The sequence below is a fragment of the Aquarana catesbeiana genome, linkage group LG05 (genome assembly GCF_042186555.1).
Source record: "Aquarana catesbeiana isolate 2022-GZ linkage group LG05, ASM4218655v1, whole genome shotgun sequence".
NCBI classification, from domain to species: Eukaryota; Metazoa; Chordata; class Amphibia; order Anura; family Ranidae; genus Aquarana; species Aquarana catesbeiana.
Genome location: NC_133328.1, coordinates 515,321,550 through 515,346,595, shown reverse-complemented (window position 1 = coordinate 515,346,595; position 25,046 = coordinate 515,321,550). Strand labels below are relative to the sequence as shown.

General features: G+C 40.6%; 1 protein-coding gene across 1 annotated transcript; it reads left to right on the top strand.

Annotated features, from left to right (window-relative positions):
* The first annotated feature begins 2,679 nt into the window (after window positions 1–2,679).
* On the top strand, window positions 2,680–11,668 carry CYP7A1 (cytochrome P450 family 7 subfamily A member 1). The gene is made up of 6 exons (XM_073631667.1): window positions 2,680–2,947; window positions 3,747–3,987; window positions 6,557–7,164; window positions 7,271–7,401; window positions 8,839–9,017; window positions 10,981–11,668. Exons 1-6 carry the CDS (start codon window positions 2,868–2,870, stop codon window positions 11,278–11,280), a joined length of 1,539 nt encoding a protein of 512 aa, XP_073487768.1. The 5' UTR covers window positions 2,680–2,867; the 3' UTR covers window positions 11,281–11,668.
* The last annotated feature ends 13,378 nt before the right edge of the window (window positions 11,669–25,046 follow it).

Below are 25,046 nucleotides of genomic sequence, written 5' to 3'. Positions count from 1 at the left end.
TATATTATAATGTACAGAATATGATATCAGTGCTCCAATGAGTACAAAAGTTCATGCAAAAAAGATTAAAGTGAAAAAGCCAAAAATGTGCTTCAATCACCATTCACATCTAGGGGCAGTGCTCGCTCTCCTTCAACTTTGACCATAAAGCTCAGTAAACACAGATTTAAAAACTTCAACAGTCTCAACGCATTTCACAACTTGATTGCTTCATCAGGAGACCATATAGACCCCCTCCTGGTTAACCCCTTCACTGCCAGTCACATTTACACAGTAATCAGTGCATTTTTAATCGCACTGATCACTGTATAAATGTGAATGGTCCCAAAATAGCGCCAAAAGTGTCCGCTCTGTCCGCCATAATGTCGCAGTTATGATAAAAAAACAAAAAAAAAAAAAAAAAACCAACAAAAAAAAAATGATAAAAATTGCTGGTCGCCGCCATTACTAGTAAAAAAAAAAAAAAGATTAATAAAAATGCCATAAAACTATCCCCTCTTTTGTAGACGCTATAACTTTTGCACAAACCAATCAATAAACGCTTATTGCTGTTTTTTTTACCAAAAATATGTAGAAGAATACGTATCGGCCTAAACTGAGGAAAAAAATGTTTTTATTATATAATTTTGGGGATATTTATTATAGCAAAGTGTAAAAAATATTGCTTTTTTTTTCAAAATTGTCTTTTTTTTGTTTATAGCGCAAAAAATAAAAACCACAGAGGTGATCAACTACCACCAAAAGAAAGCTCTATTTGTGGGAAAAAAAGGACGTCAATTTTGTTTGGGAGCCACGTCGCACAACCGCGCAATTGTCAGTTAAAGCAACGCAGTGCCGAATCGCAAAAAGTGCTCTGGTCTTTGGCCAGCCAAATGGTCCGGGGCTTAAGTGGCTAATGATGCCAAAAAATGATTTGTAAAACGCAGTGCGATTGACAGAATTGGATCGTATGGGTGTGAACGCCCATGCAATCCGATTCCAGTGCAGGAAAAAAAGGGTCCTACGCCTTTTTTGTGCAGATGCGGTGCTATTTGAGCCATACAAATGAATGGCTCAAATTGCACCACACAGAGATCGGATGTGATTTGCATGCAGTTATGCAGGAATGCAGTGTGATTCCTGTGTGAATCACATACAATATGCTGCAGTGCAGATATGTGAACCGAGCCTAAGGGAAAGCACAGCGAAAACCACAAGTTAGCTGCACTTTAGCAAAAAGCATTGTAGTGATGTTCACTGACACAGGCATCGGAAAAGTGAATTAATTTGGGGTTTTCTTTGAAGAAGTTGATTTTAAAATATATTTAGAGCCAAAATGTGTGTGTGCATGTGTATATATATATATATATATATATTTGTATGTAATAAAAACATTTTTTGTAATTTTAGATGGGGTTCAAGACAGTGGTTAATGGTTAAAGTCAATTTCAAGATTTTTTGTTATCTTTGTCCCATTAGGGAGATTTTCATTCTCTACTGCAAACACAGCAGGAAGTGAACAGAAATCCCTCCAAAGTTAGGACAGTCCTTTCTATTTAGACAGTTGTCACAGGTGCAATTGTCCCCATTGAGGCCCAGTTCACACTGATGCTGTGCAGTAACATTCCTGTGCGGATCCCACACCACATCAGAATCTCAGGCAGTGCACACTGTGCTCTGCGAACCGTTGTGGGTGTCAACATACAGTTTAATGACATCCCCAAATCGGTTTGCAGAACGCATTGCAAAGTGTGGAATCGGATGGAATTGGATCTCATGGGTCTGAACACCCATGCAATCCAATTCTAGTGCAGACAAAAAAGGTTCCTACAAGTTTTTGGTGTGCATTGAGCCATACATGTATGGCTTAATTCACACTGCACTGAATTTGCATGTCATTTGTACAGGAATACGGGGCTGGGGGATCCTGCACACAGAAGGTATTTTACCTTAAAGTGGTTTACAGCCGCACTTGTTTTGTTTTTGTTTTTCTTACCTGCAAGGCAAAAGCATAATGTGCTAGTATGCATTGCCTGAAAACAAAGCGTTCCAGCGATGCCATCGCTGGAGACAGCTTCTATCTTTACTCGTCTTGCTTCTGGGTTTGGGGACTGATGACGTCACTCCCACTCATGTGTGTGGGAGCCGCTGGTCACGGCACAAGGCTCTGAAGGAACGGACTGGGTGGCCATTCCTTCAGAGCGCATGTGCCAGTGATGTCACTGGCTGCATGTACAGTAAATTTCTCCTAAACGGTGTACGTTTAGGAGGTATTTACACTACCTATGGGTAAGCCTTGTTATGGGCTTACCTATAGGTAAAATTTAAAGATGGAAGCTTACTTCCTCCTTAATGCAGAGAATGCTTTAAGTTAAAAAAACGTAAGGCTTTAGAACCACTTCACAGTATTTCTGCATTGCTATTACTGTGCTGGGACAGAACACCAGCTTAATACTGAAAAGTAAATGGTTTGCCAGTAGCCAGTGAACCTGACCTAATAGTTAACAGTTAGTAAGCTCATATGAAAGACCTGAACACACCCAGAGACCTTCAGTTTATCTATTATTACAACTCTTTGCTTACTCTGGAACCTCATCATGCCTCTGGACAAACGGTCAAGGCTATCTCTATGATGGTCTGGGTTGAGACCTTTTTTTTTTTTTTTTTTTTTTTTTTCACAGATACCTGCACAGGAGTACAAGCTTGAAGGAGAGCATCCCATTGGCTGAGAGGTTAATCATCAATACATATTCCTGGTTACTTGAGTTCATTTCTACACTGCCCATTATACTGCAATGGGTATATAAGTGGGGACCACTTTTCTACCTTTCAGCATTTCTCTTTGCTCACAAGTGTGGTCCATCCTGAGGTTCCATCAACTTAAAAAAATGCTGACAATATCATTAATATGGGGATCGGTTGTGGCTCTATGCTGTTTTTTCTGGCTTATTTTTGGCATTAGAAGACGGTAAGAGCAATCAAAATCCTGAATTTAAGCTTGTGTTTACGAATGTTTATAATACTGTCTCTATCAATTACATTTTGAATTTGTATATACAGTATATATTTAAATTTGCTACATTATAGCTATGCCAATAATCTCCCTGCCACATAACACATTTTATAAAGTCAGTGTTTAGTGGCAGTATGTCTTCTTGGCATAGCTAAGGCTTTTTTAAATGGGTACAGCATGGCATAGAATTATCTACATTTTGATTTTGCTTGTGTGTGTATGTATGTATATGTGTATATGTGTATATATATATATATATATATATATATATATATATATATATATATATATATATATATATATATATATATATATATATATTTGCTACATTATAGTTCTGTCAAGAAAAAACACTGGGCTTTTCTAAACAGATACAGCAAAGATTATCTCCATGATTACCAACTAACCTACAACTGGTTTTGGACATTTTTGCAAATTATAGTTTTCAATTTAATGCAGCAAATTTAAACAGCACTATAATTTGCCAAAAAAAAAAGTACAAATCCCTTATCAAAAAAAAACAAAAATTCAGCAGTATATTTGCCAATAACCCCGCATAGCCTTCTTTTTCAAATATTTGATTTTTGTTGTTGGTCTACTGTGAGATGGTCAGAACAGAATGTGTTTCACAGCAGTATGATGCCAAGTGAGTAAATAAAGTACATGTCAACCCAAGTTATGTGAGGATTTGTAATATTATGCAAAGCTATAACAAGTAATAAAAGGGTATACATGTTTAATCTTGTCTTTGCAGGCAGCCAGGTGAACCACCTTTGGAAAATGGGCTCATTCCCTATTTGGGATGTGCCTTGCAGTTTGGGGCCCACCCTCTCGAGTTTCTCAGGTCAAGGCAAAAGAAATTTGGGGACATCTTCACCTGCAAGATTGTTGGACAGTACTTCCATTTTATCACTAACCCTTTTGCATTTAATTCAGTAATGCGACATGGGCGACACTTTGACTGGATGAAATTCCACTTCTCAACGTCATCCAAGGTACAATATAGCATAGTTTTATTTTTTTATTTTTTTTGCTATCTCAATAAGTTACACACATTGTAAAACTGAATTGATAATCTATTTAAGTGTGCAAATTACCATATCACATCCTATAAAAATAAACATTTACAGTATTCACTGTGAAAGACTGATAGCATTTCTTTTTTCAGTGGAGCAGAATTCATGTTCCTAAAGTAATACATTTAACTTTAATATCTGAAAGAAGTGTGGGCTACTGTTGTGCTTCCCTCCTTTTTAACAAATGAAAGCTTAAGGCTCGGGTCACATATATGCGAATCGGATGCGTTTTAACCACATTCGATTTGCATAATATGTGAATCGGATCAGCTTTCAATGGAGCCGGTTCAGACATGTTCGGGACAGCTGTGACCCTTTTCAGAAACGGGCCCTGTGTGGTTTTTTTTTGGTTTGGCTTAGGTGAGAATTCAAGTAAAAATTTGCACCTGAACCAGTGAACAAAACTGCACTGGACTCGACTGAAAACCACAGCTAGACATGTGTGAACCTAACCTTACAGACCTATCACTAAAATCTCCCATAGACTTTAAATTAATTGAATGTTAAAAGTATTTTCAATATGTTTATTTCCGCAGCGTTTATTTAAATAGTACTTGGAAATACAGCCATGATGGTATTTTTCAGGCATAGGCTGAAAAAACTGTCCCCAGTTTTTACTTTTTTACATGGCTTTCCAGTGGAGGCTTTAATTGACACACATTTCAGCACATATTACACAGGCATGGTCCACTGTTGTTACCAACATGAAAGTAACATGGCAGTAATGACATGCAGCTACTATTGGTGTGCATGAAGGTAGACAGGAAGTTGCTGCAAGAAATCAGCAGCACTGAGATGCACAATGGGTGAAAACAGGTTTTATTGAAATTGTTTATTATACGAAGTGCTTTGGCAAACTATGGGGATTATTTACGAAAGGCAAATCCACTTTTTGCTACAAGTGCATTGCAAGTGCATTGGGAGTGCCGTCGCTGTAAATCTGAGGGGTAGATCTGAAATGAGGGGAAGCTCTGCTGATTTTATCATCCAATCATGTGCAAGCTAAAATGCTGTTTTTTTATTTTCCTTGCATGTCCCCCTCAGATCTACAGCGACTGCACTTGTGCCAAGTGGATTTGCCTTTCGTAAATAAACCCCTATATGTCATCCATTTTAGGGTTCCCTTGTTTTAAAAAAGAAAAAAACCAGTACAGATAATGATGGTTAAAATCAAATAGTATGCCAATTATTTCATTATTTATGTGATTTGGACATTCCTGAGTGACAGGATCCTAAGGTGTGTGTATATGTAAAAGATCTAATGGGTTTCTCCCTTTCAGACTGTCGCCAACCACTTATTTCTTGCAGTTGGTATGCTTTTCTCTCTTCAGAACATTTTAAACATATATCTCATTGGTTGACAATGTCCCAATGACTACAATAAGCTGCCTTGGTGCTATTCTGGTCCTAACTGAAATGTCTTCTTAATGAAGTGAAAATATATTTTGCCTTTTTTTTATACACAAATGCATTGAGTGCTGTTCCTCTAACTCAGGGGACTCCAAACTTTCTAAATAAAGGGCCAATGTATTATCCTTCAGACTTTAGAGGGGCCAGACTGTGGCCAGCAGGTGTAGAAAATGTCCTGGCATCCGTAATAGTGCCCTATCATTGGTATCAGTGGGAGGAATAGTGCCCCAAGGGTCGGATAAAGGCAAGCAAAGGGCCACATCCAGCCTCTGGGCCGCAGTTTGGAGACCAGTGCTCTAAATGAATCCAACAAACTGAATAAGACTAACTCTCACATGCTCCTCTAACAGTACCAAGTGCAAAAATTGTGATACTAAATAAATCACAACCTAATGACGTTAAATGAAACAAAACAAACACAATGTGATAAAGTGATATGTCTGTTACAGATTTGGGGCATAAATCCTATAAATGCAAGTCCAAGTGTTTATTTCTTGACACCAAATTTTTCCAAAATATTATGCGCTTAAGAACCATGTGCTCCAATCCACTGGTGCTACCACTCCACCATATAAGTGAAATGCCTGCTCACCTTAGTGGTGGACCTAAAATTAAAAGGCCACTTGCTCTTTTTACTGGTAATCTGTGCGATTTCCGACTCTTATTAGTTACTTCGTGTGGGGTCCCTTTTTTAAGAGACCTGTCCCAACTTCCTCAAATGTAGTTGTGGCTGCACTTAGTACACTAAATCTGACCATACATTATACAATTTTCTTATTCAATTTCCTTTACCTTCAGTTATTTAGTACAAGTGCCTGCCTGATTGCAAACAAATTGAAAGTGTTCAGGTTTGACCTCATATATGGTTTTGGTAAATCTAAAGGAAAATTGTATAATGTATGACCAGCCTAAGAGTGGTAGCAGTAGTTCAATTAAACATTGAACACACTGAGAAGAACTTTACAACTTAACACATTTTATTTTGAATCTTTATTCTTTTGATCCTATCAGTAGGAGCGCATGAGTTTTCTTCACATATTTATCTTTTTGTCTGATTTTTTATTTTTATTTTTTCTAGGCTTTTGGGCACAGCAGCCTCCATCCTGTGGATGGCAACACAACCGAAAATGTGCATGAAACATTCATAAGATCCTTGCAGGGTGATCCCCTGGATTCTCTGATTTCTAATATGATGGAGAACCTTCAACACACCTTATTCCATCTCAGCACGTCTAACAACAACAACAATGACTGGCTAAATGGCGGTCTCTTTGCCTTCTGTTACCGTGTGATGTTTGAATCTGGATACTTGACTATTTTTGGAAAAGAGCTGAAGGCAAAGGACGAGAAGAACCTAGCTAGAAAAGAAGCAGAAAGAGCTTTCTTTGTTAATGCTCTTGAAAACTTTAAAGAGTTTGACAAAATTTTTCCTGCTCTTGTAGCAGGCCTGCCAATTCACGTCTTTAAAACGGCACACAGTGCCAGAGAGAGTCTGGCCAAAGATCTCCTTCCAGAGAAAGTCAAGCAAAGAATCAATATTTCCAGCCTCATCTACAACAGGATGTTCATGAATGAAGCTACCGCCATGAATGACTCAGAAAAAGCAAGGACCCATGTGGCAGTCCTCTGGGCTTCCCTAGCTAATACACTCCCAGCAACATTTTGGACTGTCTACAATATCCTCAGGTAAAATAAAAAAAAAAAAATTGCAATAGTCCCACTGGGTTTCTATTTTCTATGTCTCTCCTATGAATTAGAATAGTATGGATTTATATTTTGACTTTTTTTCCAGGTGCCCAAAAGCAATGAAGGTGGCAACTGAAGAAATCAAACATGTCTTGGAAAAAGCTAATCAGAAAGTTCCAAAGAGTGACGGTTTAATTATCCTAAATCGGCAACAGCTGGAGGATATGCCTGTCTTAGGTATGGTTAAATGTACACTCAACATTCCACAGTTATAATTTATAGATACAATACAGATAATAATGGTCATATTAATGGCAAAACCCTTCTCTGCTTCAATATTACCATTGGAACCCATTAAATTCACTTTATAGTTCACATAATGAACTGTAATGCCTTGTACACACGGTCAGATTTTCCGACGGAAAATGTGTGATAGGACCTTGTTGTCGGAAATTCCGACCGTGTGTAGGCTCCATCACACATTTTCCATCAGATTTTCCGACACACAAAGTTTGAGAGCAGGCTATAAAATTTTCCGACAACAAAATCCGTTGTCGGAATTTCCGATCGTGTGTACACAAATCCGACACACAAAGTGCCACGCATGCTCAGAATAAATAAAGAGATGAAAGCTATTGGCTACTGCCCCGTTTATTGTCCCGACGTACGTGTTTTACGTCACCACGTTCAGAATGATCGATTTTCCGACAACTTTGTGTGACCGTGTGTATGCAAGACAAGTTTGAGCCAACATCCGTCGGAAAAAATCCTAGGATTTTGTTGTCGGAATGTCCGATCAATGTCCGACCGTGTGCACGGGGCATTACTCCGGCTTCAACTAAATGCAAAGCTTTAATAAGGTGCAATAGTTTCCTTTTTTCATGAGCATGAGTATACTAGAGGATTTAAAGACAGAAAAAAATGGAAAAAGGGGTTTGATTACATGAAAAGTGCTCCAGAATTTAAAGGGATTTTGTGGTTTTGTGTCAATTCATTGTAAATTATTTATTTTTAATTTTTTTTTTTAATAGTTTTTTTTGTTATTGAGCTCTGTACAAAATAGACTTTTTCAGCAGACAGGAGTCCTAGAAAACATGTTCAAAGAAGCCAAGAGCCTCACCTGCTGCTAAATATCTAAATTACGAATATATAAAACTTCCTAAACCCAAATTTTTTGTGCGCTTGCCAAAAAAATGTAAACAAAAAAAGCAAAAAAAAACTCCATTAGATCGAATGGACAGCAGCATCTAAATCACCAATCCGAGTAGACTGCGTAACAAACTCCAACCAAACAATAAAAAGTGCGCTATCCTTGTGCTAGGTTACATAAACCCCATAAATAACATAAGCACCTTAATTGTGTTTCTTATGTGATTTATTAACTTATACCTAGCACAAGGATAGCGCATATAAAACTTCCTATTTAACTGACTGAAAAACTTTTTTTGCATTTATTTAGACCTGACAATAGTAAACAAATAATAAAAATATATATAAAAATCAAAATGGCTTCCCTTTAAAGTAAAAGATGCAACAAGAGCAGCAGGTACCCTATAACCTCACAGGTCCTGTAATATGTGCATCCCTTAGTTATTCCTTAAGAATATGTGCACCACGAGATATTTCTTGTTAGAAAAAAAATAAATGGATTTTTTTATGGTCTTTAATTCACAGATAGCATTATTAAAGAATCGATGAGGCTATCAAGTGGATCAATGAACATCAGAGTGGCCAAAGAGAACTTTGTTTTACAACTAGATGGTATGGGGGCATACAAAATCCGCAAAGATGACATTGTAGCATTTTACCCACAGACAGTACATCTGGACCCTGAGATTTATGAAGATCCCCAGGTAAGTAGTACAGAAAGCAGTGTAATGTGAACTTTAATGAGTTCCAATATCCTAGAAAACGTATAAGCAAAACAATGTAGTATATAGTATATAAGGACTGGAGACTAAATGCCACATCCCAGATCTATATTGCAAAACAGAAAAATATCCTAGAAAACAAACTTAGCTGTAGTTGTATTAAAAAAAATAAATAAAAATGCAGACTGGTTTTAACATACTATATAGAACGCCAATAATGGGGCTAGAGATCTTCAAGGAATGTAGTGCCCTTTATTGGGAGGTACAGACTGTAAATTGCTCTTATACAAAAACTAGTTCTGGGGCTATTATTTTGCATTTAATATTCCCATTAACATTACCATGATGCAATACCGGATGCCCATGTTTTCTATCCTAAGGTTGCTATACAGATGGGTTATGGAAAAACAATATAAACATCGCTTGCAAAACGTGAATGAATACAATTTAATCCACCATAATATACATGATTTACATGAGTAGCTGTGAAAATAAAGTGCCAAGTGCTCAAAACAGTGCTTGAAAAGTGCATAAGTGCTTCAATATTATCAATGGTGCTCCACAATTGAACGGTGCCGTGTGCCACACTCCCCTGTTGTGACCCCACTCACCAAATAGCAAGGAACCCACAGCTTTGCAGTGTGTGGTCAAAAAGGCTTGGATCCAATCGGATCAACGTTTTCTCTGGAGATTCTGACTGTGCTGATTTCCATATATATTCAAAGGTGCTCAATCATAATCATGTGGGAGACAGAGAAGGAACCGATAGTGAAGTACTGTATTGAAAGGTAAAATCTGTGCTGGCTAGGCGCTACTTACAAGAGACCAAAACACAACAGGCATCAGCATGGAGCTCTGGGTGCGCTGCTGGTCGGCGTGCTTTCCATGGAGGGCGGAAGTGATGTCAGTGGTTCGGGAGACCGGAAGTGTATCAATGCGTTTCGCCCCTCCTCCAGGGCGTCATCGAGGACATCACTTCCGGTTTCGTGTAATTTAATTTATACCGGAGAACGGGTCCCTCCTCTCGCACAATCCAATAGGAAATAGCCAATTCCTTTAGGTGTCAAAGCACCAACTTATTTAATGTGACATCATGTCCTGTTACCATCGTATATTCAATAAAGCTTTTAATACAATGAATGTTTACATAAAATAATACCTACGAAAATTACCTTAACAAAATATAGTTATATTATAAATATCTCTAAACAATTTATCTTAAAATCATATACCATATTGAATTAGTCGACAATGTTAAAATATGAAAATGTGCATGTAGTGAAAAACAATAATAATAATAATAAAAATAAATTTAATAATAAAAAAAAAATAAATAAAATGAAATAAAAATAAAATGGGGGGAAAAATGAAATAAAAATGTGAATAGTATAAGAATAAAAAGAAATTAATATAAAATGTAAAAAATAAAGAGGAAAACCTCCAATAGAAGTATGATAAAAATTGACCTTGGAGTTGTCTGAATGCCAGTGCAACACAGCAGATATTACCAGTTAGACAAGAAACACTTGGTATCCAATCCAATATTAAGACCCAGCAGACTCATAGTGCCACATACAGATGGGTTGGCTATAAATTATTGGGGATGGAGATGAGGTCAGTCATCGACACAGCATTTTTGGACATACCAGTGAATTTCCCTTTTTATGCATAATTTTGGTCTTTATAGCACTATGCAACTGCATACTCTAAATTCAGCCTAATTATGTAACCATCATTTCATGTCTAAGGCCTACTTTAGGCAAAGGGCAAACCCACCGCAACCAACAGAAAATCATTTTCCCTTTACCTTTAGTAAACCTGAAGGTGGTGTGGTGTGTTTTTTTTTTTTTCCTCTATGGATTGCTCGCAAATTACTATTCACTGCTTATTTTACTGTATAACTTTGTATAGGGGATATAAATCGTATACTCATGTTTTATTCTAGGCGTTCAAATATGATCGTTATCTGGATGAAAATGGGAAAGCGAAAACAGACTTTTTTCTTAAAGGAAAGAAACTGAAGTATTACTACATGCCATTCGGATCAGGGAAAACCAAGTGCCCTGGCCGTCAGTTTGCAGTCCATGAGATCAAGCAGTTTTTGACCTTGTTGATTTCTTACTTTGACATGGAACTTGTGGATAAAAATTCCAAAACCCCACCACTGGATGAATCCCGAGCAGGCCTGGGAATTCTGCAGCCAACTTGCGATGTAGATTTCCGATACCGATTAAAAGTCTTCTAAGCAAAACTACCTGACATATACAGTAACAGCTTTGTAAATGTAATTAGTTCTGAAAACTGGTTCTTGCTATCAATGCAAAGGTTTTTCTGTAGCCCATTTATAGTGTTTTAACTATAAATCATATTGTAAATATTGGCGATTTCCTTCATAAGCATCCAGGCAAACCAAGGACATGTTCTAGATGGACTCAACTAGTAAATGCATTGAACTGGTATATTGCCATGTACTGTCTGTACAAAAAACTGCCAAAGATTATTATATGTGAGTGAAACATTATAGAGCTTTGTGTTCTGCTCTCTTACCCCTCTGTAGAATTAACTGTATACTTCAATCTATCGTTGTCTATTTAAATGTAACACAAATATGTGTAAATAAATATTTTTTCATTTTAAAATTTGTTTTTGTATATCCAGTTTTGAGTGGAAAGGTTAATATAATGTGTAGTTGGATAAAAAAGTGTTCCCACTTTTACAATGGTAATGTATGGCTAGTATATGTAGAATCTCTATTTATTTTACCAAACGTTGAGTCAGGTACATATGGACTTTTAGTTTGTTCATATGACCTGTCTGAGCAGAGCAGACGGCGAGAAAGAAATGGGTCACTCCTCTGACTTGCCTCCTGGGAGTAACTTGAGTTTTAACTGAGGCACTTTGGATCTTTATCTGGAAGGGCTAAATGGGTGATATTACAGAGATCCACCAGCGATCATGAAATTAATTCTTTTTTAGTTCATCTGGAGAAATGTTTCCTGCCTTAAGTCCATGATGATCAACAGTGCAGGCATGGCCAGCAAAAAACGTATTGACAGGAGTGTCAAGATTACGTAAGGCTATGACCATGAGGTTCAAGTACATATATATATATATATATATATATATATATATATATATCTCTAGGGCAGTGGTAGTGTAGGAAAGCTAGGTAGGAAGGATAAGTATACTTTTTATGTGAAAGTGTTCTTTAATCTTTAAATTGCACAGTTCAAAATGGATGTAATGTTTTATAGTACGTAAATATGTTTTTGGCTTTCATCATGAAGTAGAATATATGCTTGACGGTACCCACAGACATCTGGCCAATCCTTACATCCACTGGAAGTAATGCGCTTACATCCAATCAGTCTCGTACATCCAACCACTGTTTGCCGTCTATGTCCTGCTTCAACCTAGCCCTTCTTTTTTGTTTTTGATATTCTTGAGATGGCTGGAATCCCTTTCAGTACAAACACCTGATGTGTGCCATGGTGATGTAACTCCCGTGAGCATGTGTGGGAGTGATGTCATCCTGACCTGGCTATTCAAGCATCTAAACAAAGAAAAGGCATAAAGCTGCAGTGGGCTTGGATAAAAAAAAAAAAAAAAAAAATTTTGATACTGCTTTAAGCTATTGGTACTGTGCAAAAAGGCCTTACGGACAGGAATTACTTTTTTAAAAAATAAACATGCTCAGCCAAAGACTAAGAAATTCAACGTAACATCAAGCAAGAGTTTAAAAAAAAATACAAATCGTTGATATGCTTATATATGGTGAACACACAAGATAATTTCCTGGAAAGCGTTCTCTGATTGGATGAACTGGAGAGGCGGCGCAGTAATGTCACGCTCTCCATGCACCTGTCTTCTCAATGCATCAGACCAGTTCAGCATTGGACCCGAAAGCAAGTGGAGATCTCTGGATTAGCAGTGCCTAGGTCAACGTTTTTCAGCTTCCAAGAGCATCAGCCAGATATGGTATATACATATGTAGCACCCTCTAGTTTGCTATTAGTTTAGTACAGGCAAATTGACTCTTGGAAAGTGTGAGTCTGGGTCAGGGTTTACTGCAGGTCGGGCTGGATGACTCACAGAGGCAGGTCTCTGGCGCCTCCATCTGGTTCTGAAAGTTTAGCAAAACTTCTAGAAGTTAGTGGGTGGAGGCCAGGAGGGTTGATCTGCAGACATAGGAGAACCTGGCCAATCCCCAGGTGTACTGTCCTGGCAGGGATATGGATATATGGATGAGCCATGCTAGCAAGGGAGTCGGATGGAAGATGGAGTGCTGAGAAATCTGTTGGTGGCTTGGGAGGGGTATCCCAGGTCTAGGGTAGACCCCTAGGCTGGGCTCGGGCTGGTTTAGGAGGATCCATTCAGCAGAGCAGTTTGATTTGGGATCTTGCCTGAGAGCAGTGGGAGGAAGAAAGGCCGAGTGAGTACATCTGCACACATAGGGATTTTCAAGGGACGAGACTGCAAGCTTTCTAAAGGACAGCGTTGTTCCTAACCCTTTTATCCTTGCCCTGGGAGATGCCTGCAAGCAGTGTAGCTGGGTGCAGTTCTACATAAGGAGAGGCTATACTCATGCATGCAGTTTGCCTCATCTTTTTGTGCTATTTTCAAAAGGTGCTGAGAGCTCCTAGTCTGTAATGGACTTTTGTTACTAATCTACTAAGGACCGCGTAAGGAAAAGAAACGGCGATCACATGGTACCGACAGTGTACAGTGATCTGTCATCGGCTGTGCCGTCCATCTGGAATGACAAAAGTCCTGCCTGGCCGTCATTTTGCAATAGGCTGGATGGGAAGTGGTTAATACAAAGAACCGAGGAGAGAGACACAAACTGTAGTACATACTAGAGTTGCATAAGGAACTGTGTTTAATAGAGATGTATGAACAACCCTTTAAGCGGTATTAAGCCCAAAATCAAAAATGTAATATTTTTCAGCTTACCAATCATTACTTTTTTTAAGCTTTTTTTCCTTTGGTTTTTCACCTGGTGATCTGGCCAATAACACACCACCTGTATTAGAGTGCCCCATAGGCGTTTGCACAGGGTGTGCCTGGGCACATCCTAATCGTTCCATGTTGTGTAGATTCCCCCTGCTGCACTACAGGCTTAATTTCTCTCCTCTCCCACCGGCCGTTGCTGCAGCCACACAGGGGGATGATTCAGATTTGAGAGCGGGCAAAGGGGCCGGTAAATATGCCATTCACCAGTCCCTTCCTTTTCTGAATGAACACAATTAGTGATTGTTACAGCCCTACTGCTACTCTACCGACACCATCCGTGCTTTAATACATTTTAAAACGTTTGTTTACATTTGTTTTAACCACTTCAGCCCGGGAAGGTTTTACCCCCTTAATGGTCAGGCCATTTTTTGTGATACGGGTCTGCGTTACTTTAACTAACAATTGCGTTAGTTAAGTCGTGTGATGCTGTACCCAAATGAAATGTATGTCCTTTTTTTCCCACAAATAGAGCTTTCTTTTGGTGATATTTGATCACCTGCAGTTTTTATTTTTTGCGCTATAAACAAAAAAACAGCGACAAATTTGAAAAAACTAACTTTTTTTACTGTCTGCTATAAAACACATCCATTAAAAAAATGCAAAAAATCTAATTTATTCATAAATTTAGGCCAATGTGTTTTCTGCTACATATTTTTGGTAAAAAAAAATCCCAATAGGCGTATATTGATTGGTTTGCGCAAAAGTTATCGCGTCTACAAACTATGGGATATTTTTATGGCATTTTTATTTTTAATTTTTTTACTAGTAATGGTGGTGATCAGCGATTTTTAGCTGGACTGCGACATTGCGGTGGACAAATCAGACACCTAACTGACACTTTTGACACTTTTTTGGGAACCAGTGACATTATTACAGTGATCAGTGCTAAAAATATGCATTGTTACTGTACTAATGACATTGGCAGGCAAGGTGTTAACATTAGGGGCGATCAAAAGGTTAAGTGTGTCCCTAGGGGGGTGCTTGCTAACTATGTGGGGTATTGTCTGACTGGATGAAGACAGAGATCTGTGCTCCTGCTTAGCAGGAACACAAGATCTCCATCTTCTTCCCTGCCAGAACGGCAATCTGCCTTGCTTACATAGGCAGATTGCTGTTCTGCCTGGCTTGGGAATGATCGCAGGTGGCCGGCGGACTCGCCAATTGGCTCTCCCTCTGTCCAATCAGCGCACGCGCCCACAGTGTCTATTGCATGAAATGATGTACATGTGCGTTGTTTCACACAATAGAGCTGACCTGCCACAGTACATCTGCGGTAGGCGGTCAGCAACTGGTTAAGAGTGTGTATGTCTGTATATACAGTGGCAAAAATAATTATTTGATCCTCTGCAGATTTTGTATGTTTGCCCACTTACAATTAAATTAAGGGTCTATAATTGTTGTTATAGGTGTATTTTAAATGATAGAGACAGAATATCAACCAAGAACCCAGAAAAAAGATATGACACAAATGTTGTAAATTGAGTTGCAGTTCAGTATGTAAAGTAAGTATTTGATCCCCTACCAACCAACACTTCTGGCTCCCACAGACTGGCTACAGTATGTGCTCAAGTGGTACACAGATTAGTCCTGTCAATTTAAGAAGGTGCTATTAACAAAAACCCATTATGTGTATAAAAAACACCTGTCCACAGAATCTTTTTCTTACATTTAAACCTCACCATCATGGGCAAGACCAAAGAGGTGTCAAATGACGCCAGGGACAAGATTGTAGACCTGCACGAGGCTGGAATGGGCTACAAGACCATCAGCAAGAAGCTTGGTGAGAAGGAGACAACTGTTAGAGTGATTATTCACACATAGAAGAAATATAAAATAAGCAACAATCACCCTCGGTTTAGAGCTCCATGCAAGATTTTGCTTCATGTGGCAAGGATGTCCTGGGTGACAGTCAGGAAGGATAGGGGGGGAAAGAGTCAGGGAGGCTGGTCCTGGGCTGTAACATCCCAATAGGTAAGCCCCGTTGAGTGACATTGGTGAAAAAGTCAGGGGCCAGCACTGCTGGAGCTGAGTGACTCCCCTAGTTGCCAGGGGAATAACGCCTCCAGTGAGGGTGGAAGTAAAGCCAAGGGAAAGGAACGACAGATTCTGGTGGTATGGGAGTCAATTCATAGAAGGACAGGGAGGGCAATCTGTCACAAAGGCCGAATTGTATGTTGTCTACCGGGCGCTCGGGATCAGCACATCACGGATCTGGTGGACAGATTACTGGGAGGGGCTGGGGAAGACCCAGCTGTCATGGTGCACATTGGCACCAATGACAAAGTCAAAGGAAGATATAGTGTCCTAAAAAATGATTTTAGGGACTTAGGAGCTAAATTGAGGAAAAGGACCTCCAAGGTAGTATTCTCAGAAATACTACCGGTACCTCGAGCCACACCAGAAAGGCAGAGGGAGATTAGGGAAGTAAACAAGTGGCTGAGGAGCTGGTGTAGAAAGGAGGGGTCTGGGTTTCTGGAGAACTGGGGCGACTTCTCAGTCGGTTACCAGCTCTATAGTAGGAACTGACTGCAGCTAAACAGAGAAGGTGCAGATCTGCTGGGAGTGAAGATGGCCAAAAAGGTAGAGAGACTTTGGACTAGAGAGTCCAAAGGTACAGATAGAGTGGAACATATTCCAGAGGGTGGTATTAGGGGCATTAGTGGTAGGTTGACTAAAGCACCTAAACCCTGAGGTAAGTATAGTAACAAGTCCTATTTGCAACCCCAGAGCACCCAAGAAGGAGATAGTATGCGACCAGGCTAAACTATGTGGCTTGTTCACCAATGCCAGGAGTCTGGCGGACAAGATGGGAGAACTAGAGCTACTGTTGTACGAGGAGGATTTTGATTTTGTAGGAATTACAGAGACTTGGTTCAACAGATTTCATGATTGGCTGGCAACTATTCAAGGGTATTCTCTATTTCGCAGGGATAGAGAGTGTAAAAAAGGGAGAGGGTTATGCCTGTATATAAAAAATGATGTACAAGTGAATGTGAGAGATTACATCACTAAGGGAGCAAGGGAGGAGGTGGAATCCTTATGGGTAGAGCTACAAAGCGAGGAAACTAAGGGGAAAGTAATACTGGAAGTATGCTATAGGTCCCCTAACCAGAGGGAGGAGACGGAGGCGGACCTCCTATCACAATCTGGATTAGCAACAAGAATGGGAAGTGTCGTTATAATGGGGGATTTTGATTATCCAGACATAGACTGGGTCGCCAGTTCCTAAATATCTTGCAGGACAATTTCACGGGTCAGATGGTAAATGCACCAACTAGAAACAAAGTGTTACTAGACCTACTGATTACCAACAATACAGACCTGATCATGGATGTGGAAATACGGGGCAATTTAGGAAACAGCAATCAAAGGTCAATTAGGTTTAGTATAAATCACACAGATAGGAAACATAAGGGGAACAAACAAAGACACTGAATTTCAAAAGAGCCAAGTTCCCTAACCTACGATCCTTGCTAGAAGATAATAATTGGGATAAAATCTTAGGAACAAAGAACACAGACAAAAAATGGGTATGCTTTAAGAGCATATTAAATAAGGGCATTAGGCAGTGCACTCCAATGGGAAATACATTTAAACAAGCTAATAAAAGTCCTGGGTGTCTTAACTCCAATGTAAAAATGCATATAAAAGCAAAGGAGAAGGCCTTCAAATATAAGGCTGAGGGATCATCATCAGAATTCCAACTTTGCAAAGAATGCAACAAGAAATGTAGGGGTTCAATCAGGGCAAGTTCAGAGGGTAGTGATAAATGGGGAGTACTTGGAATGGTCTGGGGTGGAAAGTGGTGCCCCCAGGGTTCTGTCCTGGGACCAATCCTATTTAATTTATTCATAACCTGGAGGATGGGATAAATCTCTGTATTTGCGGACGATACTAAGCTAAGCAGGGCAATAACTTCTCCACAGGATGTGGAAACTTTGCAGGAAGATCTGAAGAAATTAATGGGGTGGGCAACTACATGGCAAATGAGGTTTAATGTAGAAAAATGTAAAATAATGCATTTGGGTGGCAAAAATATGAATGTAATCTACTCATTAGTGGGAGAACCTCTGGGGGAATCTAGGATGAAAAAGGACCTGGGGGTCCTAGTAGATGACAGGCTCAGCAATGGCATGCAATGCCATTGCTGCCATTGGCCAAAGCCAGGGTGGCTTTGGCCAATTATGGCTCAGGGGGTTTAATACACGCCCCACACTATATAAGGCCACCTGCGTGGCAGCCTTGTGTAGTGTGTTGCGGCGGCGGCAGAGAGATAGACAGAGAGACAGTGTCATTTGATTTAAGTTAGATAGAGTAGGCAGGCTAGTCAGTTAGCTGCACTTACAGTGTATTGAGTATATATATATATGCATCCTAGGTGTTGTATATATACACTGTATTCAGTTTAGCTAGATCCGTTCCTGTTATTCTCTTCCTACTGACAGGCAGGCAGGTGTTTTTACAGTATTTACAGCTACCTAAAGAAAATTGCTGGTGTTCTTCTGATCCTATTAGTCCTATTAGCTACAGTATTTACAGTTAGTGTAGTGTGTCCTCTGCACAGTGTGCACCTAAAGCTACCTGAAGAAAATTGGTGGTGTTCTTCTGAACCTATTAGTACCACAGGCAGTTGCAGTATTTGCAGTTAGTGTAGTGCGTCCTCTGCACAGTGTGCACCTAAAGCTACCTGAAGAAAATTGGTGGTGTTCTTCTGATCCTATTAGTACCGCAGGCAGCTGCAGTATTTACAGTTAGTGTAGTGCGTCCTCTGCACAGTGTGCACCTAAAGCTACCTGAAGAAAATTGCTGGTGTTCTTCTGATCCTATTAGGACCGCAGGCAGTTGCAGTATTTACATTTAGTGTAGTGCGTCCTCTGCACAGTGTGCACCTAAAGCTACTTGAAGAAAATTGGTGGTGTTCTTCTGATCCTATTAGTACCACATGCAGACAGCTACAGTATTTACAGTTAGTGTACTGTGTCCTCTGCACAGTGTGCACCTAAAGCTACCTGAAGACAATTGGTGGTGTTCTTCTGATCCTATTAGTACCGCAGGCAGCTACAGTATTTACAGTTAGTGTACTGTGTCCTCTGCACAGTGTGCACCTAAAGCTACTTGAAGAAAATTGGTGGTGTTCTTCTGATCCTATTAGTACCACATGCAGACAGCTACAGTATTTACAGTTAGTGTACTGTGTCCTCTGCACAGTGTGCACCTAAAGCTACCTGAAGAAAATTGGTGGTGTTCTTCTGATCCTATTAGTACCACAGGCAGGCAGATGCAGTATTTACAGTTAGTGTACTGTGTCCTCTGCACAGTGTGCACCTAAAGCTACCTGAAGAAAATTGCTGGTGTTCTTCTGATCCTATTAGTGCCGCAAGCAGTTGCAGTATTTACAGTTAGTGTAGTGCGTCCTCTGCACAGTGTGCACCTAAAGCTACCTGAAGAAAATTGGTGGTGTTCTTCTAATCCTATTAGTACCGCAGGCAGATGCAATATTTACAGTTAGTGTAGTGCGTCCTCTGCAAAGTGTGCACCTAAAGCTACCTGAAGAAAATTGGTGGTGTTCTTCTGATCCTATTAGTACCGCAGGCAGTTGCAGTATTTATAGTTAGTTTAGTGCGTCCTCTGCACAGTGTGCACCTAAAGCTACCTGAAGAAAATTGGTGGTTTTCTTCTGATCCTATTAGTACCACATGCAGACAGCTACAGTATTTACAGTTAGTGTACTGTGTCCTCTGCACAGTGTGCACCTAAAGCTACCTGAAAAAAATTGGTGGTGTTCTTCTGATCCTATTAGGACCGCAGGCAGGCAGATGCAGTATTTACAGTTAGTGTACTGTGTCCTCTGCACAGTGTGCACCTAAAGCTACCTGAAGAAAATTGCTGGTGTTCTTCTGATCCTATTAGTACCACATGCAGACAGCTACAGTATTTACAGTTAGTGTACAGTGTCCTCTGCACAGTGTGCACCTAAAGCTACCTGAAGAAAATTGGTGGTTTTCTTCTGATCCTATTAGTACCACATGCAGACAGCTACAATATTTACAGTTAGTGTACTGTGTCCTCTGCACAGTGTGCACCTAAAGCTACCTGAAGAAAATTGGTGGTGTTCTTCTGATCCTATTAGTACCACAGGCAGGCAGATGCAGTATTTACAGTTAGTGTACTGTGTCCTCTGCACAGTGTGCACCTAAAGCTACCTGAAGAAAATTGCTGGTGTTCTTCTGATCCTATTAGTGCCGCAAGCAGTTGCAGTATTTACAGTTAGTGTAGTGCGTCCTCTGCACAGTGTGCACCTAAAGCTACCTGAAGAAAATTGGTGGTGTTCTTCTAATCCTATTAGTACCGCAGGCAGATGCAATATTTACAGTTAGTGTAGTGTGTCCTCTGCAAAGTGGGCACCTAAAGCTACCTGAAGAAAATTGGTGGTGTTCTTCTGATCCTATTAGTACCGCAGGCAGTTGCAGTATTTATAGTTAGTGTAGTGCGTCCTCTGCGCAGTGTGCACCTAAAGCTACCTGATGAAAATTGGTGGTGTTCTTCTGATCCTATTAGTACCGCAGGCAGCTGCAGTATTTACAGTTAGTGTAGTGCGTCCTCTGCACAGTGTGCACCTAAAGCTACTTGAAGAAAATCGGTGGTGTTCTTCTGATCCTATTAGTACCGCAGGCAGCTACAGTATTTACAGTTAGTGTACTGTGTCCTCTACACAGTGTGCACCTAAAGCTACCTGAAGAAAATTGGTGGTTTTCTTCTGATCCTATTAGTACCACATGCAGGCAGCTACAGTATTTACAGTTAGTGTACTGTGTCCTCTGCACAGTGTGCACCTAAAGCTACCTGAAGAAAATTGGTGGTGTTCTTCTGATCCTATTAGTACCACAGGCAGGCAGATGCAGTATTTACAGTTAGTGTACTGCATCCACTGCACAGTGTGCACCTAAAGCTACCTGAAGAAAATTGCTGGTGTTCTTCTGATCCTATTAATACCACAGGCAGGCAGCTGCAGGTCAATTAGGTTTAGTATAAATCACACAGATAGGAAACATAAGGGGAACAAACAAAGACACTGAATTTCAAAAGAGCCAAGTTCCCTAACCTATGATCCTTGCTAGAAGATAATAATTGGGATAAAATCTTAGGAACAAAGAACACGGACAAAAAATGGGTATGCTTTAAGAGCACATTAAATAAGGGCATTAGGCAGTGAACTCCAATTGGAAATACATTTAAACAAGCTAATAAAAGTCCTGGGTGGCTTAACTCCAACGTAAAAATGCATATAAAAGCAAAGGAGAAGGCCTTCAAATATAAAGCTGAGAGATCATCATCAGCATTCCAACTTTGCAAAGAATGCAACAAAATGTAGGGGTTCAATCAGGGCGAGTTCAGAGGGTAGTGATAAATGGGGAGTACTTGGAATGGTCTGGGGTGGAAAGTGGTGCCCCCAGGGTTCTGTCCTGGGACCAATCCTATTTAATTTATTCATAACCTGGAGGATGGGATAAATAGCTCAATCTCTGTATTTGCGGACGATACTAAGCTAAGCAGGGCAATAACTTCTCCACAGGATGTGGAAACTTTGCAGGAAGATCTGAAGAAATTAATGGGGTGGGCAACTACATGGCAAATGAGGTTTAATGTAGAAAAATGTAAAATAATGCATTTGGGTGGCAAAAATATGAATGTAATCTACTCATTAGGGGGAGAACCTCTGGGGGAATCTAGGATCTAGGATGGAAAAGGACATGGGGGTCCTAGTAGATGACAGGCTCAGCAATGGCATGCAATGCCATTGCTGCCATTGCCAAAGCCAGGGTGGCACTCAGCATCAGCAGGAGTCTTCAAGGGATCATTTACAGTCCCAAGCAACCCATGGATTTGTACGTGGCTGGGAGGAGGTGGCTGCAGATCATGTCGTCCTTAGTGACCCTGAGGACTCTGGTCCGAATGCCTCAGCAAATCTACGCTGCATGGCCTCCCTGATCCTGCAAAGCCTGCGGAAGAATCCTCGTATTCGTGGTATCAAGGGGAGGGATGATTACTGGCTGGCAACCCTCCATGATAAACGTAACAAGGGTAAGGGTTGCGGACCTTATCTTGCTGTTGCAGAGGGAGCAGAGGATGAAACATCTTCCTTCGGGAGGCCTTGCAGAAAGGTTTGTGAGCATTTCCAGAGCCTGGGAGGTTACAATTTCCTGGTCCTCCTGGACAACGTGTTGCTGAGGCTTCGGTCAGTTACAGAAGGAGCGGTGGAGAAGGTGGCCGTCTGACCGATGCGTTCAGACAATTTTTTAGTCCGCAGCCCCAAGGTCTGATTGGTTCCAGCAACCATCGCCAGCGTCTGATTCACATGGTGCAGGATTACCTATGGGCAAGATCAGACTTGGACACCTTTCCCACCGAAAATCCTCTGGGTTACTGGGTCTTGAGGATGGATCACTGGCCAGAGTTTGCACAGTATGCAATTGAGCTACTGGCCTGTCCTGCATCCAGCGTTCTTTCGGAACGCACATTCAGTGCTGCTGGAGGCTTTTTAACCGATCACAGGGTCCGCCTGTCCACCGAATCGGTCGATCAGCTGACCTTCATAAAAATGAATCAGTCTTGCATCACCAGCTACCAAGCACCTGATGTAACTGATTGATTTTTTTTTTTACTGTGAGATCCCTTCAAGACTGCCTATGCTGATGCTGAGTGACTATCCTGTTATGCTGAGTCACAATCCTCTTCCTCCTCAATTTTCATGCTGATAGCTTGTAAGAACATTTTTGGTTCTGGGCACCGCCACCAGTGGCCAAGGCCCAATTTTTCTGCCCCTGTTTAACAGGGGCATGTAATTACAATTTTTGATGCAATACTTTGCAGCTGGGCTCATTACTGCGCTCCAACTAGAGTATCTGTGAGGGGTTGCAGTGTTGTGGCACCAGCACCAGTGCCCAAGGCCCAATTTTACAGCCCCTGTTTAACAGGGGTGTATAATTACAATTTTTGATGCAATACTTTGCAGCAGGGCTCATTCCTGCACTCCAACTATAGCATCTGTGAGGGGTTGCAGTGTTGTGGCAATTTTTCTGCCCCTGTTTAACAGGGGCATGTAAATACAATTTTTGATGCAATACTTTGCAGCAGGGCTCATTCCTGCGCTCCAGCTATAGTATCTGTGAGGGGTTGTAGTGTTGTGGCACCAGCACCAGTGCCCAAGGCCCAATTTTCAGCCCCTGTTCAACAGGGACATATAATTACAATTCTTGATCTAATATTTCACAGCAGGGCCCATTGCTGCGTCCACCAAGAGTAACTGTGAGGGCTTACAGTGTTGTGGCAACACTACCACCACCACCACCACCACCAAAGGCTCAATTTTTCTGCCCCTGTTCAACAGGTGCATGTAATTACAATTCTTGATATAATATTTCACTGCAGGGCCCGTTCCAGCGCCCACCAAGAGTAACTGTGAGGACTTAGTGTTGTGGCTCCAGAACCACTACCACCACCACCACCACCACCACCACCAAAGGCCCAGTTTTTCTACCACTGTTCAACAATGGCATGTAATTACAATTCTTGATCTAATATTTCACAGCAGGGCCCGTTCCTGCGCCCACCAAGAGTAACTGTGAGGGCTTACAGTGTTATGGCAACACCAACACCTAAGGCCCCAATTTCTGCAGAGTATATAGGGCAGGCCCCTACTTTCAAACATCCAACTTACAAACGACTCCTACTTGCAAACGGAAGGAGACAACAGGAAGTGAGATGAAATCTACCCCTAGGAAGGGAAATTCTCTCGTGTAAGAGTTAATATGGGAAAAACGTGTCTCTTCACTGATGCTTTATCACAAATCCTTGTTTCACTAAAAAACCCAAATTTTCAAAAAACATTTGTCATTGGGACAGAAAGTGAGGTAAAATCTTCTGAAGAGGTTCACAGACAGCAAAACAAATATTATAGGGGTGATAATCTTTCCCTATGTTTTCCAAAAAGCTTAAAAATAGATTTTTTTTCTGGAGTTACACTTTAAAAATGCACCAGTTCAAAATTACAAACAGATTCTGCTTAACAACAAACCTACAGTCTCTGTGTTGTTTGCACCACCTGTATACTGCTGTTAAGAATATATAGGGCCTGGGGGCCCCACGCCATTCCTTTTTTTAATTTGGGTGTGGGGTTCCCCTTAATATCCATACAAGACCCAAAGGGCCTGGTAATGGACTGGGGGTGGGGGTGGGGGGTACCCATGACGTTTGTCTCACTGATTTTCATCCATATTGCCGGGACCCGACATTACATTAAAGCTGCAAGCAGTTTTAAATGACTTTTATTGCTTTACAAATGTCATTTTGTGCAGGGACTGTTCTAAGCACGGGAAACATGAGCACAATATTTAAAGGAATATTTCACTTTTCTTTCACTTTAAGCATCATTAAAATCACTGCTCCTGAAAAAATGGCCGTTTTTACATTTTTTTTGCATTGATACATGGGGCAGGACCCAGGTCTCCAAACCCTAACTTGCATATTAGCCTTTAAAATTAGCACTTTTGATTTCGAACGTTCGAGTCCCATAGACTTTAATGGGGTTCTAAAGTTCACGCTAACTTTCGGTCCGTTCGCAGGTTCTGGTGCGAACCAAACTGGGGGGTGTTCGGCTCATCCCTACTGGTGACCCCACAATAGGGATAAAGCTTTTCCGCAAAAGGCAATTTAATAAGACACACCCATTCACAAAAATTTGAAGAAAAGTGGTTTAACCTTAAGCTGCATAAAGGGTTCTTTACTGTAAGAGCAGTTAGGAAGTGGAATTCACTTCCACAAGCAGTGGTTTCCGCAGGGAGCATCGATAATTTCAAAAAACTATTAGATAGGCACCTGAACGACCACAACATATAGGGATATACAATGTAATACTGACATAAAATCACACACATAGGATGGACTTGTGTCTTTTTTCAACCTTGCCTACTATGTAACTATGTAACTATGACCATGAGA

Bases quoted from the DNA above. Each gene is read 5' to 3' on its own strand.
- CYP7A1 (XM_073631667.1), top strand. From the start codon at position 2,868: ATGCTGACAATATCATTAATATGGGGATCGGTTGTGGCTCTATGCTGT. The intron at 3,988-6,556 runs GTACAATATAGC...TATTTTTTCTAG, and splicing joins ACTTCTCAACGTCATCCAAG to GCTTTTGGGCACAGCAGCCT. The intron at 7,402-8,838 runs GTATGGTTAAAT...TTTAATTCACAG, and splicing joins GGAGGATATGCCTGTCTTAG to ATAGCATTATTAAAGAATCG.